Source organism: Lagopus leucura, unplaced genomic scaffold, assembly GCF_019238085.1.
Source record: "Lagopus leucura isolate 7727_CA_CO unplaced genomic scaffold, USGS_WTPT01 Super-Scaffold_760, whole genome shotgun sequence".
In the NCBI taxonomy this organism is placed as follows: Eukaryota; Metazoa; Chordata; class Aves; order Galliformes; family Phasianidae; genus Lagopus; species Lagopus leucura.
The window spans coordinates 6,212,039-6,225,405 of NW_024962257.1; the positions used below are offsets into that span (position 1 = coordinate 6,212,039).

Below are 13,367 nucleotides of genomic sequence, written 5' to 3' on the forward strand. Positions count from 1 at the left end.
TCAGCACTGCAGTAGAGAATGTAGGAAAAGCTGTACTGAGTAACCTGTCCTGCTCTGACCAAATGGAGTGTGAGTATGAAAAGTTGCAGAGAACATGGAGCTCATCTGTTCTCATTTGGCTTTCAGCTACGTGAAGAAACCCAGTACCAAACTCCTGGCCTTCCCCTGCAGATGCACCCATCTGCTCCAACAAAGCCCTCTCCCCAGATGGCTCAGGACCCACCACCAGCCTACGAGACCGGTCAGAGGAAGCGGCTGATCTCCTCAGTTGATGACTTCACTGAGTTTGTGTAGGTCCGTGTGGGTTGGTGTGTCTGTTCTGGGATGGGTAAGGCAGTGAATGTGTTACACCTGCGTGCTGACTCCGTGCAGCTGCATGGACATAGAGGAGAAGGATTGGGCACACGCAGGGTGACTGTGCTGCTTTCATGTGGACTCGGCACTGAACCTTACTTACCAGGAGGATTGAACGTTTTGCTGCCCCAACCTGCCACTGCTGTCTGATGAAAAGACTGTGTATCCCCAGCAGATGCTCCAAAAGAGAACCAACTCCGCATGCTTTGTTTTTATTTGGTTTGAGCTTCTCTAAAGCTTCCATCTCTGGTGGGAACTTTCTTGGCAGAACCTTCTTCTGGGCTCCCACAACACCAGTGTCTGGTGGGGGCAGATGAAGTCTGATAGTCTGCACTTCATCACATAGGTGGAAGTTGCAAGAGTTGGGGAAAGTGTCACACCTTTATTGGGAGTTAAATACAAAGTACTGAAGCTCCAGCCATTGTTTCTAAGCAACCCAGAATCTCTGCTCCTCTCCAGACCCTGGTGCCTCACGGCACTTGAACTCTACAGACTGTGAGGCTTCCTGCCAGTTCTGGTAAGGCTTAATCCAGGTTCTCAAGTGATCTGCAGGATGAACTGTTTAAATTACCAAGGATGGTGTCTCCTTGAGTCAGTGAGCCCTTTTTGCTGCCAGAAGTAATGCAAAGCGGGGAGATGGGAGCGACTCAGTGGAGCAGCAGAATGGCAGAGTGCTGAGACATGGGCCACTGGTGATGAACTGCTCTGATCCACTGGGGCTGACAGTGAGGACTGAGGCCAGGTGTGATTTCTAGGTTCATCTGCAGGATATCCACCAATTGCAGCATCGTCTCTGAAGGAGTTTTGCCCATTGCACTAACACACGAGGTCAGTATCTCCTCCTGGGACCTCAGCTGTTGTAGTTAACCAGTGGTCCTCTCAGTGCAAGTGTGTACAGGTGGATTGGGATTATGTAGCCCACCTTGTGCTGAGATGCTCATCAGACACTACACTACCAAACTGGAAGACATCATGTAAGCTGGACTATACTGTGAGTACTTTATCTCCTGCTTCGTGAGTAAATGGGAAGCGTGGCTTTTTGATAACAGTAATTACAGAGCCCTTGCAGTGGAGCTAAATGCAGTGCAATCAGCACATGGAACTGCAGAGCGACTGCCAAGGGAGCAAAAGTGAAGCTACTAACTGATGCAGGGCTGTTTGGGAACTCTAAGTGTATGTTGTGTTTTGAGTGTTCATACGTAAGTCCTGAAGGAAATAAAGTATTTGTATGGTCAGTGGGTTTTTGCTGGCCTGGGAAGTCTCAAATAATAATGTCGCAGGCACTTTGCCTTTGTGTTGGCTGCAGACCCTTCAGTAACGAGCTGTTGTAGTTAATTACAGACCAAAGCTTCCCTAATAGGCCAAGCTGATCAGAGTGTCTTGTATTGTGCAGGAGATGCCAGTGAAGTTCTGGTCACAGCCAAAAGGAACAAGGCTGGGTTGGTAGGGATGGGCTCTGGTGAGCACCGTGCACCCCTGGGCCTTTGCTGAGCTCTTCCCGGTAGCGGTGCGTGGGTCACTGTGCAGCTGTGGGGCTGAGAGAGCAACAAAAGCAATGGAGCCGGTCTGTAGCAGTCAGCTTTTATTTGACCTTGTCATTTTTTTTTTTTTTTTAAGAAACATCCCCACAGTTACAAAATACGGCATTTTTCTTTGCAGTAAATGCTGACCAGATGGTAACATTTGGCATATTGGTCACAATCATCTGTTTTTTAAAACAAAAAAGCATTTATATAGAGGTCCCTCCCACTCCCTTTTAAACTAGTGGATAGTTTTTTGTGGTTTTTTTGTTTTTTTTTTTTTAATCGAAGCAGCTTGATACTGTTGCATCTTTACGAGACTTAAGACAATAAATAAAAAACCAACTCTTGGTGACTACAAACACAGAAATATACATTCAGGAGTACTTATTGGTTAGGGCTGTACGTCAAGTTTGTTGCTGCCGCCAGTATAACGCCATGCTAACTGCCTGCAGCAAAGTGTGTGTCTACGTGGTACCTCAGCTGTGACAGTGAAGGAACTCTGTGAGTGTTGCTATAGTCTGTACAAATAAATGCTGCACTGAGAACTGTGATTGCTTGGAAGCTGTCTGTGGTGCCCGCTGAGCACGCAGGCCCCCAGTGAGGTGTCTGGCTTATCAGGAAACAATTGTGTGGGTTCCAGAGCTGCTCTCCGTACTTCAAATGAAGGTGAGAAGTAGGGCAGTTGTCCTAGCCTGTTTCTGCTCCTCTTTGATTAGAAGAAGCACTTGGTAAGTCACGCGCATCAACTCACAATCACGCACACAAACAAAGCAAATGGGGTAAGAAACAGCCACTGGGGAATGGAAGTCCCAGTGCCTCACTGGGGAGCATCCTCGTCCAGCCCACACTGTAGCTTATTCAAGGCCTTTCTGAGCACGTAGGTCCCTGCTCCCTGCTGCCCCTCTCTTTCTCCTATTAACAACTTTATTTTTTGAACATATTCAAACCACGCTGGGGGGAAGGGGCTGAGCCCTCTGCTGTGGTTCTTGGGACAGCCCTTCTTTTGGCTCTTGACAATGCAAGAGATTTCCAAGACCTGCTTGGTTCGCTCTCCTCCCTGCACAGTCCCTCTGCCTGTCCCACCCCCAGTGCTGGGGATGCAGCTGAGAACGGGTGCCTGTAGCCATGCAGGGACCAGGTGCCTCAGTTCTGCTGAGCTCCAGGCGCTTCTCTGCGTCCTCTTCAGCCTGCCTCCTCTGTCCCTTTAGGAAAGCTTTCGGTTACTAACAGCGGTTTTCTCCGCTCCACGCTCTACTTCCTGCTCTGAAATCTGCTTTCACCAACCTTCAAGGAGACCAACAGGCCAACCTCCATCTCATCTCACCCTCAGGCTCCACACATTTGTTTTTGCCTATCTGCAGCCTTCTGCAACTTTCCACAGCCTCTGTCTTTCAAGCAACCAAGTTTTTCAACAGCAATTTCCACCAGAGCACCCATGGGAAGGGACTTGGGCAGGTGCACGAAGCTGCCAAGGAGCTTTCTGAACCTCTCTGTTGCAGCTGGCCAGGGCCTTGCAGTGCTGTGCTTACTTACGGCACTCCCTGAAGTAACACTGCTGCTCCCTGGGGCACTGCTTTCACTCCCTTCAGCCCTCATACCGTTCCAAAGGTACCCCACTGTGCTCTGCTCTGCCTGCAGGGACTGCCCCACCTGGAGAGCACACGCACCACATGCACACAGACACCCGAACCTTTATATACATGGGACATTCCCAGAAAGAAGCACTTGGTACATCCTTTAAATAACTCTGACAATAGTATTCTGTCTCCTATCTACATGTTTCAAACACGTTACCGATGCTATGAAAATATAGCAAACATACAAAAATATATACATTTAAAAAAAAAAAAAACAACAAAACACCATATAAATTACTTACACTATACATAATGTGAAATGGTGATGACAAAGTGAACACAGACCCTGGAGTGGCTGCCGTGGGGGTTTGGGATGTTTCTCTCTCTCTCTCTCTCTCTCTCTCCCCCAGTGCATTTGTGCTTCTCATCATGAAGATGCGGGGAGGTAACGGTGCAGCTGGGTGGCTGCATTCACTTTATCATTGCATTCTCATTTCAATTTATGATTTAAACAAACAAACAAAAATACTGCTTTATATTGATATATTATCCTGTTCTTGTTAGATCGCATGTGTCGTCGTTAGCTGAGGAAAGCATTGTTTAAAGTGCTGGGCAGTACATACGAACAAAAGTAAACCAAAAAGAAATACATATACTTAGGTCAATACATTCCTTGGGTTAGAAAAGCCAAGCAGCCAGCAGCACACACACACACCATGGGGTGTCTGTGCGTGGGGTGGGGGGCCGCAGCGAAGCCAGCACGGTGGCACCCCCTGCTTGGAGACAGCCAAAGGCAGCCCCGGGTATCTGCACTCCACCTGGGACAGCAGGCAGGCAGCTCACTGCAGCTTGCAATGTCATTGGTTTTAAATATTGGGTTTCTTTAAATACAAATAATACCAATTTCTGGAGGATAAAAGGAACCAATACTGGAATTAACTGATCTGGGCATAGATATCATTTTGTCTATATCAATATATATTTATGCTTAAAAAAAAAAAAAGGTTAAATATCTTCTTGAAACCTGTAGCTTTCCTCCACAGTGTGTCTGGTCGGCAAAATCCAAGGTCAGACCTTCAAGGCCAGGGCTCAGCTCTCCCCCTTTCTCCTGGCACAGCCAGCAGGAAGGGGAGACAGCCTTGGCCCACTCACCCTACACCAGTCCCCAATAAAGTGTCCTTGTGACAGCCGCCTTGCGCGGTCCATTTGCAGACGGGGCCGTTTAACAAAAGAGAGACAACTTTTTAATACTGCCTTACTGTAACCGGTATTTTCTGCACGCTGACCCCAACCTGTGCAGCCTTCCCCAGCTGTCCATGAGGAAAGGCTCAGCCTCTCCCAGCGAACCCTCAGTACTGGAAACCACTGGTGAGGAAATGGGCACAGCATGGAGGTTGGGGGCTGCACCAGCCCCGCTGCAGGCAGCAGCCCCATACACCGGCAGCAGCTCGCCAGGCTCCAGGCCTGCCTGGCAGGCACAGCCCGCCTTCACGAACCTCTTCCGAGGCTCTCTCTGCCCTCCTAGGGGCACTGCTCCCCATGATGCCCCCAGCACAGCTACTTGACAGTGGGGTGGACCCTATTCTTGGCTCGGAGAGGCCGCTTCTTCTTCACGGCCGGAGCCAGGGCAGAGTGTGCTTTGTGCGGGGGGAGCGCAGAAGCCGCCACGCTGATGCCTCTGCTGGCACGGATGAGGCGGCTGGGCACAGAGCTCCTGCTGCCAGGAGAGTGGGAGGACAGTGGGAGCTGCGGGTCCGTGGTGGAGGAGATCTCGGGTGAGGGCCCCCGCTCTGTACTGCCCGCACAGTACCTGCTCAAGACATCCTCCGGCACCAGAGAGTGCCTCCTCTTGGAGCGGCGGCTCTGGGAGCCCTGCAGCTGGTGCTCGATGCGGTACACATCCTCCGTCACCTGGTTGACCCGATCAAATTGGGCTAGCAGCATCTCAAAGAGGGAAAGGAGCCGCTGGAGGTCAGCGTCCACTTCCAAGCTGTCCCGGGTGCTCAGCACGAGGCTCAGCCCATCCAGCTGGCTGGAGGAGGTGGAGGCCCTGGAGCTGTCAGAGGCAGCGCTGGGAGTGGGGCCCCGAATGGATTTGGAGTCGCTGGAGTCCCGGGATGGAAGTGGTTCCATGCCTTCAAACCTCACCTTGTGGCGGAACTGGAAGGAGAGGACAGGGGACTCAGTGATTTCAGGAGCTGCCACATGGGAATGCTGTGCCACAACATCTGCCCTGCTTCAAATAGCCCCAGTGCTGCTATTAGCCTTTCCTGGTGGGTCAGGCTATAGCTCAGACCTGGGGACAGATCTCAAATAACATCAGCTGAAATGCTGGGACTGAGAACTGGCAGCCTACATCCCTGCAATGCCCTGCCACTAAACCAGCTCCTGGTCTCCAGGATCTGCCACTGCCAGAGGGGCAGAAGCATCCAACTGTCAACTGCAGTTGAAAGCAGCCAGAGTCAAAGCAGGATAAGGACAGTGGATGTTTCCCTATACAAGTCTGCAGCTTAAGATGTGCTACTTGACCCCTTGTCCCAAGCTGCACTCACCTCCTTGGCTTTGCTGAAGCCCATCCACATTTTCAGCCTGCGCACAAAGAGCTCCACCATCTCATAGTCCTGGGGCTCAAAGGCAGGGCGGTACAGCTCAAAGTGCATCTCCCGGTAGCTGTAGACAAGCACCACGGTGAACAGCCTCAGCATGATCCACACCTCCAGGATGATATAGCTGGTGCAGAACAGGTAGTAGAGGCCAGAAGAGTCAGTCGGGTAGGGGTAGAGGCTCACACTGCCCCGCACCATAGCAATGAGCAGCAGGAGGCTGCTGCCAACGCTGCGGAAGGACTCCGAGGAAGAGGAGAAAAGCTGCAAAGGAGACAATGGAGATATGATGAAAAGAGATCCATTGATGGCACAGTATCTCGTGACACTCACTACTCCATCTTGCAAAGCACGAGCTCTTTGGAGCAGCTCCTCAATCAGCTGTGACAGGGACTGGCCACAGACAGTGCATGGCCAAAGCCACCATGTCCCTGAGCACTTGGCACAGCCTGGGCACTGCCTGTACTGGGAGCCAGCTGGGATCTGCTGACAGCTGCAGCACAGTGAGGGACAAGGGGGTCACACAACCCTGGGCCTCACCCCCAACCAGCCCCTCTGTGAGACAAGACAGGGAGTGCAGGTAGTTACCAGGAAGCCAAGCTGTGCGTACGCCAGGATGAGGACTACAAAAGCCAGCCCTGCTGCAGTCAGCTCCTTCAAGGACTTCTGAAAAGTCTTCCCAAACACGGACCACTGCCTGACAAAGCGCAGCTGCTGGGCAGCCTAGGACCAAATGAGAGGATGGTGTTACAACAGGCTCAGGTGATCTGCCCAGCACAGCAGAGCGTCTTTCTTGTTTTCCCTGCCCTGGCAGAGGAAGGGGCATTGCGACACCACTTGCTCTCAGACTGCACATGCAGACCTCCAATGGGAAGGCAGCACACCCTAAGTCCTGTACAAGCACTATACCAGAGCCCAAGAGCTCAGGACGTGGGAGTGTCCTGCCTTAAAATCCCACACCTCCATCTCAGCCCTCCTTTTACACATTTCTTTTAAGGTTCTTGAGAGTCTTTCAAACATGTCTGAGAAGTGCAAACTCTGGCAGCACAGAGGACATTCTAGTCCAAGGGATCCTTGAGGACAAAATCATCCCATCAGCCACAGTTCTCCAAGGGAACTGGGTGCTGAGAGGCTTTAAGAGACTCAGAGTGCTGCAGCAGAGATGCACATGGGTGTGTGACAACACTGTCCAGCACCTCTGTCTTGCTATGGATGTGGAAGAATGTGGCAGCAACCACTTTGCATTTATCAGTGCCTGGCACAACAGAATCAGTCATGTGCATGTTTTTTACTTCAGGACTGCGCAGGAATGACAACCTGGCACAGGAGCAGAGGACACATCTCTGACCATATCCTGCATCCACCCAGCCCTCTCCGTACCTGCACCATCAGGAGGAAGAGGAGGGAGGCAGCCAAGGTGCTGAAGACCGTGTTGAGAAAGGCCACCTGGTAGAAGTTGGTGAAGACCTTGCGGTTGTTGAGGTACTTGAGCCACTGCTGGTCAGCCAGGGTGGCTTGGCTGAGGTGCACCACCACTGTGCAGGTGGTGAGGAGGATGAAGACCCACTGGCCATAGTTGCCCCACAGGGTGAAGTAGGCCCTGCCTTCTTTCTTGATGGAAAGTGACTCAGACACCACAAAGTAGACCACAAACATCATGAGAAAGACCTGGGGGAAAAATGGAGAGGTTGTCATGGAGGGAGAGAGCAATACTGGGCTGCACCAGGAGACCCTAGGACAGTAAAAGCCCCATATATTAAGCTGAGTTCTGCGATCCTACATCTGCAGTGCACTTCTGCAAGTCTTCCCATGCCTTCCTCTCAATCACTCTGTCCTCCTCCTTCCTGTCACAGCAGCAAAGCTCCCCAGACCACATCCAATGCACCTATGGCAGGGTGGCAATGCCCAGGGGAAGACTGCTCTGCTTGCATCTAGCCCTGACCCAGTCAGCAGAAGGTTTAGTCTGATCCACCAAAGCACCTCTGTGCAGCGACTGAAAGGGAAGTGCCACACTCACCATCATGAGAAGCTGCAGTGTGACACCACTGCTGAGTCGCAGCAGTGGGAAGGGGCTGATGGTGACAGTGGTGACAGCCTGGCCTGCACCCAGGAACTCCAGCTGGAGGGTGATGGCAGCATGCAGGTCCACGCTGGGGTTGTACTGCATCAGCTCCACAAAGATGACCCGGCTCCTGGGGAGGTAAGAACAGCTCAGGGCCCTGGGACAACGCAGGGACAACAACCTCAGTCTTTGGTGCCATCATTTTTGTAAGATCTTAGATTCTCTGTCCCTCTGGTGATGGTCTCAGTAGTGCCCCTTAAAAATCCAGGTGATAGAAAACATTTCCTTTGCCGCTGCCACACTTACATGTTGTCGATCCAGCTGTGCTGCTGAAGGTAATTCAGCTGAGCCCTGCCTTCCTCCAGTGAAGTCCCCAGCTCCTGGATGTAACCACCGCTATCATAGAAAGAGATGTAACCCCAGTACCAGACCCTGCAGAGGAAGAGGAAGCATGGAATGAGTGCTGGAGACTGAAACAGAACAGCCCCTAGCAACCACGCAGGGCACCAAATCAATTGAGAAGTTCTCATGTCTTTAGGACGCAGGGCAGAGCTTTGGCTGCGGGTGCAGCTCCTTACCCTGTGAGGTCAGGTGGTGAATAGGACCATGCAGTTGTCACGTTCACAGCTGCCTGTTCCCAGCCAGCTGCATAGTCAGCAGTGGAGAAGCTGTGTGAGTCGATGCAGTTCTTCCTGGCAACTGTGCCCAGCCCGTGGAGGACATCCTGTGCAGTGAGCTGGCACTCAGCTGAAAGGAGACCAACATCACCACCCCATCAGCATCCGAATGCAGATAAACAGTGCAGGGCACACAGCTGAGCTTTTACACTTAGCATCCCCCTTTTTCCCAAGCCCCCTCCATTACTGTGCCCTCAGTCACACCTCCAAAAACAACAAGAACCTCTCTCTTCAGTGTAAGTCTTTCCATCCTCATTTAATCTCTGATGGCAGCAGACCCAGACACACTGATGCACGTGCTGCAATGAGAAAAGTGCCTCGACAACCTACCCTGCCTCACTCAGCCCCTCGCTGCATCCAGTCCCGGCCATTTCCTCCTCCCAGGCAGTGCCACCCCCCAGCAGGTGACAGTGAGGCCCTGGGCCATTGCCCCATACCTTCCTGCAGCCGGAGCTGGCGCAGCCGGGCCACCCCCAGTGTGGTGCTGTAGCTCTCCTGACCCGACTGGTTGTTGTAGAGGTAAGGAAGGAACACTTGCGACATCCAGACCCAAAACTGATCTGATCTGCAAGAGGGAAAAGGTGTGAGAAGCAAAACTCCTGGGGCAGCTCTGCTAGGGCAGCCTCTCTGCATGTCTCACCACGGATCTGGTCATACGAATTTCACCTGGAAGGGACTGCATTTTGGATAGTAAACTGGGCTGCCTTCCTCCCAGCTCTGTCAGCAGGCAGGGACATGACTTCCACCCACCATGAGCTCTGCTCGGGTGGGGCAAGAGGAACTGTTATTTGATGGGCAAGACCTAAAGGTGAATGGATCTGCTCTCCTTCTGAGTTCAGTGAAATCATTCCCAATTCAGGCTGCAATGAATCAAAACTTCTGTGACTCCGTGTGACAAGGGCAAGTCAAAGCTGCTGGCACAGGAGAATCGAGATCAGTAGTGAGAAGGGCTCAAAGGCATGGTTAATCCCAGGCAGCTGTCCCAGTGTCTTTCTGCTGGAGTTTACAGCAATGTGGAAATGCAGCTGGGAAATTTTAACCTAGCTAAACCATGTGTGCAAAAAGAAGGGAAAGACTCTGCATTTCTGAGAGATGTTATTTTTGGTTCTCATGACCATGTTTATGACCGAACCTTATTTTAAGTTGTAGATTCTGTAGACAGAGCAAACTTGTGTCTTTTTGACCAGATACAGAAAGATCAACACCTGCAACTCACACAGCAGAGGTATTTGAAGTTCCAATATGTTAAAGCTCTCAATCCTCATAGTTCCCTCTGCTCTCCAGGTGAGAAGTAGAACCATGGGGAAAGGAAAGGACCTGCTCACTGCCACTCTGTGCCCATGTGTGAATTTATTGTTTTTCAAGCAGTATTCCATTCCCCTCAGTGCCCAGGACTTTCACAGTTACCTCTTGATGCGGAGGAATTCACTGCTGCCCAGTTGCTGCTTGATGGAGCTCTGCAGAAGGAAGGCCCTGCTGTTGCGGGTGGCATCTCCATAGTTGGTGAGCAGGATCACCAGCAAGAACATCATGTAGATCAGGAAATTCTGGAAACAGAGAATAGAAAGGGATTGCAGCCAATAGCAGGGTGGGACCTGGTCCCAGTCCCGGTTCTGCAGCAAATTAACGCTGTCCACTGATTGCTGGCTGGCATGAAGCAGGATCAGAACCCCAAGTCTTTCTTTTTCCATATGGGAAGCAAATTAAAATGAAACCCAGACCACAGACACGTAACAGTAATTTTTGTTATATTTTTTTTCCTTGAAGAGGCCAGCCCAACACCACATGTTTCAGTTGATACGCATTGCACAACCTCCCTGTAGCAGCTCCTATAGCTGGAAGTTTGGTTTGTAAAAACAGTGAAGGGAGTTTCCATCCTTTAAAGAAATACCATACAGTTAAAAATAACTTGACAACTCTACAGCAGCTGTGCATTCCCACCACCAGTGTGGAGGAGAAGTAATGGACAATCTACAGAAACTGAAACTTCTGCTCCTAGGTGGGGTCTGTTCTGTTCTGTTCTGTTTCACAAGACACTGTTAATTAATTTTCTTGTGCAAGTTGATGCTGCAAACTTTGCCCTCTAACCTCAAACACCCAAACATACCAAACCAAGGATGTACAGTCAATCCCCTTACAGCCCCGCTTCCCACACACCTCAGTTCTCAAAGCTTCACAGAGAAGATGAATGTCACTGTCTGCCTTCTACAGATGGGAAAATTGAGGCTGAGACTTCTATTATCTCAGGAGATGACAGTTGGATTGGGAGAATCCAAACAAGGGTGTACCTCAACTGCTGGAGCCAGTTGCCCTAGACATCAAGGAACATGTCTTACCTTCAGCATCCTGTGCAGCAGTTTGACCTTCCTTGCCTCCTCCTTGGCCTGGAAAAGGGCAAACCCCTGTGGGGGTCGAACTTTGCTGATCTTCTCAGAAACATGCTCAACAAATGGATGCTCCACCAAGGTATCATCCTCCTCTGGGTGCAAGCGCTTGGCAACCAGTGAGAAATAGAGGGCTTCCAGCAGAACCTGAGGACACAAGCATGTCAGGGCCTGCAGAGTGAGCCATGCCATCAGAACCACCGTGGGCAGCAGCTCTTGTTTGCCTTCCAGCACAGCCACAGACAGCAGGCAGAGCCTTGGAGCAGCTCGACTACCTCAAACTGCCACCAGCCCTGCTTCCCCTAATGCTGCTATCATGTCTACCCTTCCCCCTGCACAGCATTCAGTCCAATTAGTGTCTGATACAACTTGATTAGTAACTGGACAAGATGCTAATTACGGCTAATACATGCACCTGTACAGATACATGCTTGTGTAGTCCTTTTGATTTCCTTACCTTCAGGGGCTCCCAGACCAAGAAGGAAGCCAGAAAGCTGAATATCCCTGAGATAAGCCACATGAGGGCAACGCTGGAGGAAAAGCCCACCCCGATCCACACGGAGACCCCCGTGGAGGTGGCAAAGAGGAAGAAACTGATACCATGAGCCAGATAGGAGCACCAGGATGGCAGCAAGCGCTTCCTGAATGTTTGGTCTGCAACTGGAAGGAGAGAAAACAGAGTCAGTGAAAAAGGATATCAACAGGCACACGAAAGGCTGAGCATATCCCTCATCCCAGCAGAGAGCTTGCCACCAGTCCTGAGTAGTTTGGAGAGATCATCCCAGGCATCACACACTCAGAGGGAACAAGGAAAGCATATTGAAACACAGCCAGCCTCAGAACAGCAGCCCCCTACCTGCAGGCAGCAGGATGGGCAGGAGGAGGAGATGGGATCCTGACTTGGGCAGAGGGGTCAGTTCCCTACTTTCCATCAGGGCCCCAGGAATTTGGGAATGCCCAGCCTGAATGGAATTGCTGCTGTCAAGACTCACGAAAAGCCACACAGATCTGTCACAGTGGCTGGCCTTCAATCTGCTGAGCTACTCAGCCTTGGGGCTTGCTTGGGCACAGCTGCTTTCATCCACCCATGCAAACCATTGCTGGCATAAAGATAGAGCAGCCATTCATCAAGCATGATGAACTGATGGATTTTAACAGACCCAGGAGAACTGCTCCTGTGTCCAATTTTCTGTGCTGCAGCCTGCCCTAGAGAGGCTATGCCTCAAGAAGCCAAGAGCTCACACTATGAGAATTGACACAGCTTCTCTGCAGGATCTGTGCAGGGCACCCAGCCCTCCACAAGGCTTGACAGCTTGTCTGCTGCATTGTGCAACACTCTCTGGCTGGCTGTTGTGCTGCATGACCCAGTAGGAAGCATCTCTTCTCCTCTGCTTTGCTTTGTTAGTCAGTCTGAACTTTCATTGGCATTTGCCTCTTTCCCCTCTGGTTATGTACAGAGACTCTCACTCTCCATCCTTATGCAGAATGAATGAACTGATGTCTGCAGAGTAATTGAAGAAGCATCAAGCTGAGCTTCCCTAGGGTGCATGTTATGAGATATATAACAAAACAAATGGTGTTCTGTGGTCTGCTCAGACTCAGGCAGGAAATAGCAAGTACAACCCAAGCTTCAGAGCAGCCTCTCCTAAGGCTCCTTTGCTAATTACCTGCTCATCCCTCCCAGCTGCTGCCATGTGCAAAGCCCCCTGCCCATACCCACCATCCCTGCCCTTGGTGATGATGGTTGGCACAGCCATGCAGCCCTGGTACCTGTCCATGTCGACTTAGCTGATCTGCTCACTTCCCTGGGAGGGGCTGCCATGCTCTGGCCTTTGTCATTCAGTTTCTGCATCATGACCGTCTCCACCTTCTCCCCAAACACACTGGAGCTGCCAAGGCAAAGGGGATGCACTGGTGAGCAGTGCAGGCTCTGCCCCAGCTGGTGCTGGCTCTGCAGTAAACAGGCTGTTACAAGAACAGCAGCCCTGGACCAGGCAGAAAAACTGTCTGCCTTGTTGGAGGGACTCTACTCCCCAGTACTTACAGGCCTGAGATCAGATCTGTTTCAGCCCTCATGTACGATCCTAGGTCCTGGGAGTGCGAGATGCCACTAGCTCCATCTGCCAGTATCTGCCTTATCAGATCCTCATCTGGGGAAACAGAGCAAAGAGCACTGAGAGGAGAACA

At 51.2% G+C, this 13,367-nt stretch overlaps 2 protein-coding genes across 7 annotated transcripts in view; one reads left to right on the forward strand and one right to left on the reverse strand.

Annotated features, from left to right (window-relative positions):
- The window catches only part of TSC2 (TSC complex subunit 2), a 31,335-nt gene extending 28,907 nt beyond the window's left edge, over positions 1–2,428 (forward strand). For all 6 annotated transcript variants that reach the window (XM_042864010.1, XM_042864011.1, XM_042864015.1 and 3 more), the window contains one exon: positions 127–2,428. In XM_042864010.1, coding sequence (XP_042719944.1) covers positions 127–294 — 168 coding nt within the window. In that variant the 3' untranslated portion in view covers positions 295–2,428. The remainder of the gene's footprint in view (positions 1–126) is intronic.
- The window catches only part of PKD1 (polycystin 1, transient receptor potential channel interacting), an 86,048-nt gene continuing 74,602 nt past the window's right edge, over positions 1,922–13,367 (reverse strand). Inside the window, exons 34-46 of the mRNA XM_042864009.1 lie at positions 13,225–13,330; positions 12,951–13,069; positions 11,638–11,840; positions 11,133–11,327; positions 10,204–10,343; positions 9,234–9,361; positions 8,698–8,866; positions 8,426–8,551; positions 8,075–8,249; positions 7,438–7,725; positions 6,646–6,780; positions 6,007–6,321; positions 1,922–5,614 (exon numbers count right to left, since the gene is read on the reverse strand). Coding sequence (XP_042719943.1) covers positions 5,012–5,614; positions 6,007–6,321; positions 6,646–6,780; positions 7,438–7,725; positions 8,075–8,249; positions 8,426–8,551; positions 8,698–8,866; positions 9,234–9,361; positions 10,204–10,343; positions 11,133–11,327; positions 11,638–11,840; positions 12,951–13,069; positions 13,225–13,330 — 2,702 coding nt within the window. The 3' untranslated portion in view covers positions 1,922–5,011. The remainder of the gene's footprint in view (positions 5,615–6,006; positions 6,322–6,645; positions 6,781–7,437; positions 7,726–8,074; positions 8,250–8,425; positions 8,552–8,697; positions 8,867–9,233; positions 9,362–10,203; positions 10,344–11,132; positions 11,328–11,637; positions 11,841–12,950; positions 13,070–13,224; positions 13,331–13,367) is intronic.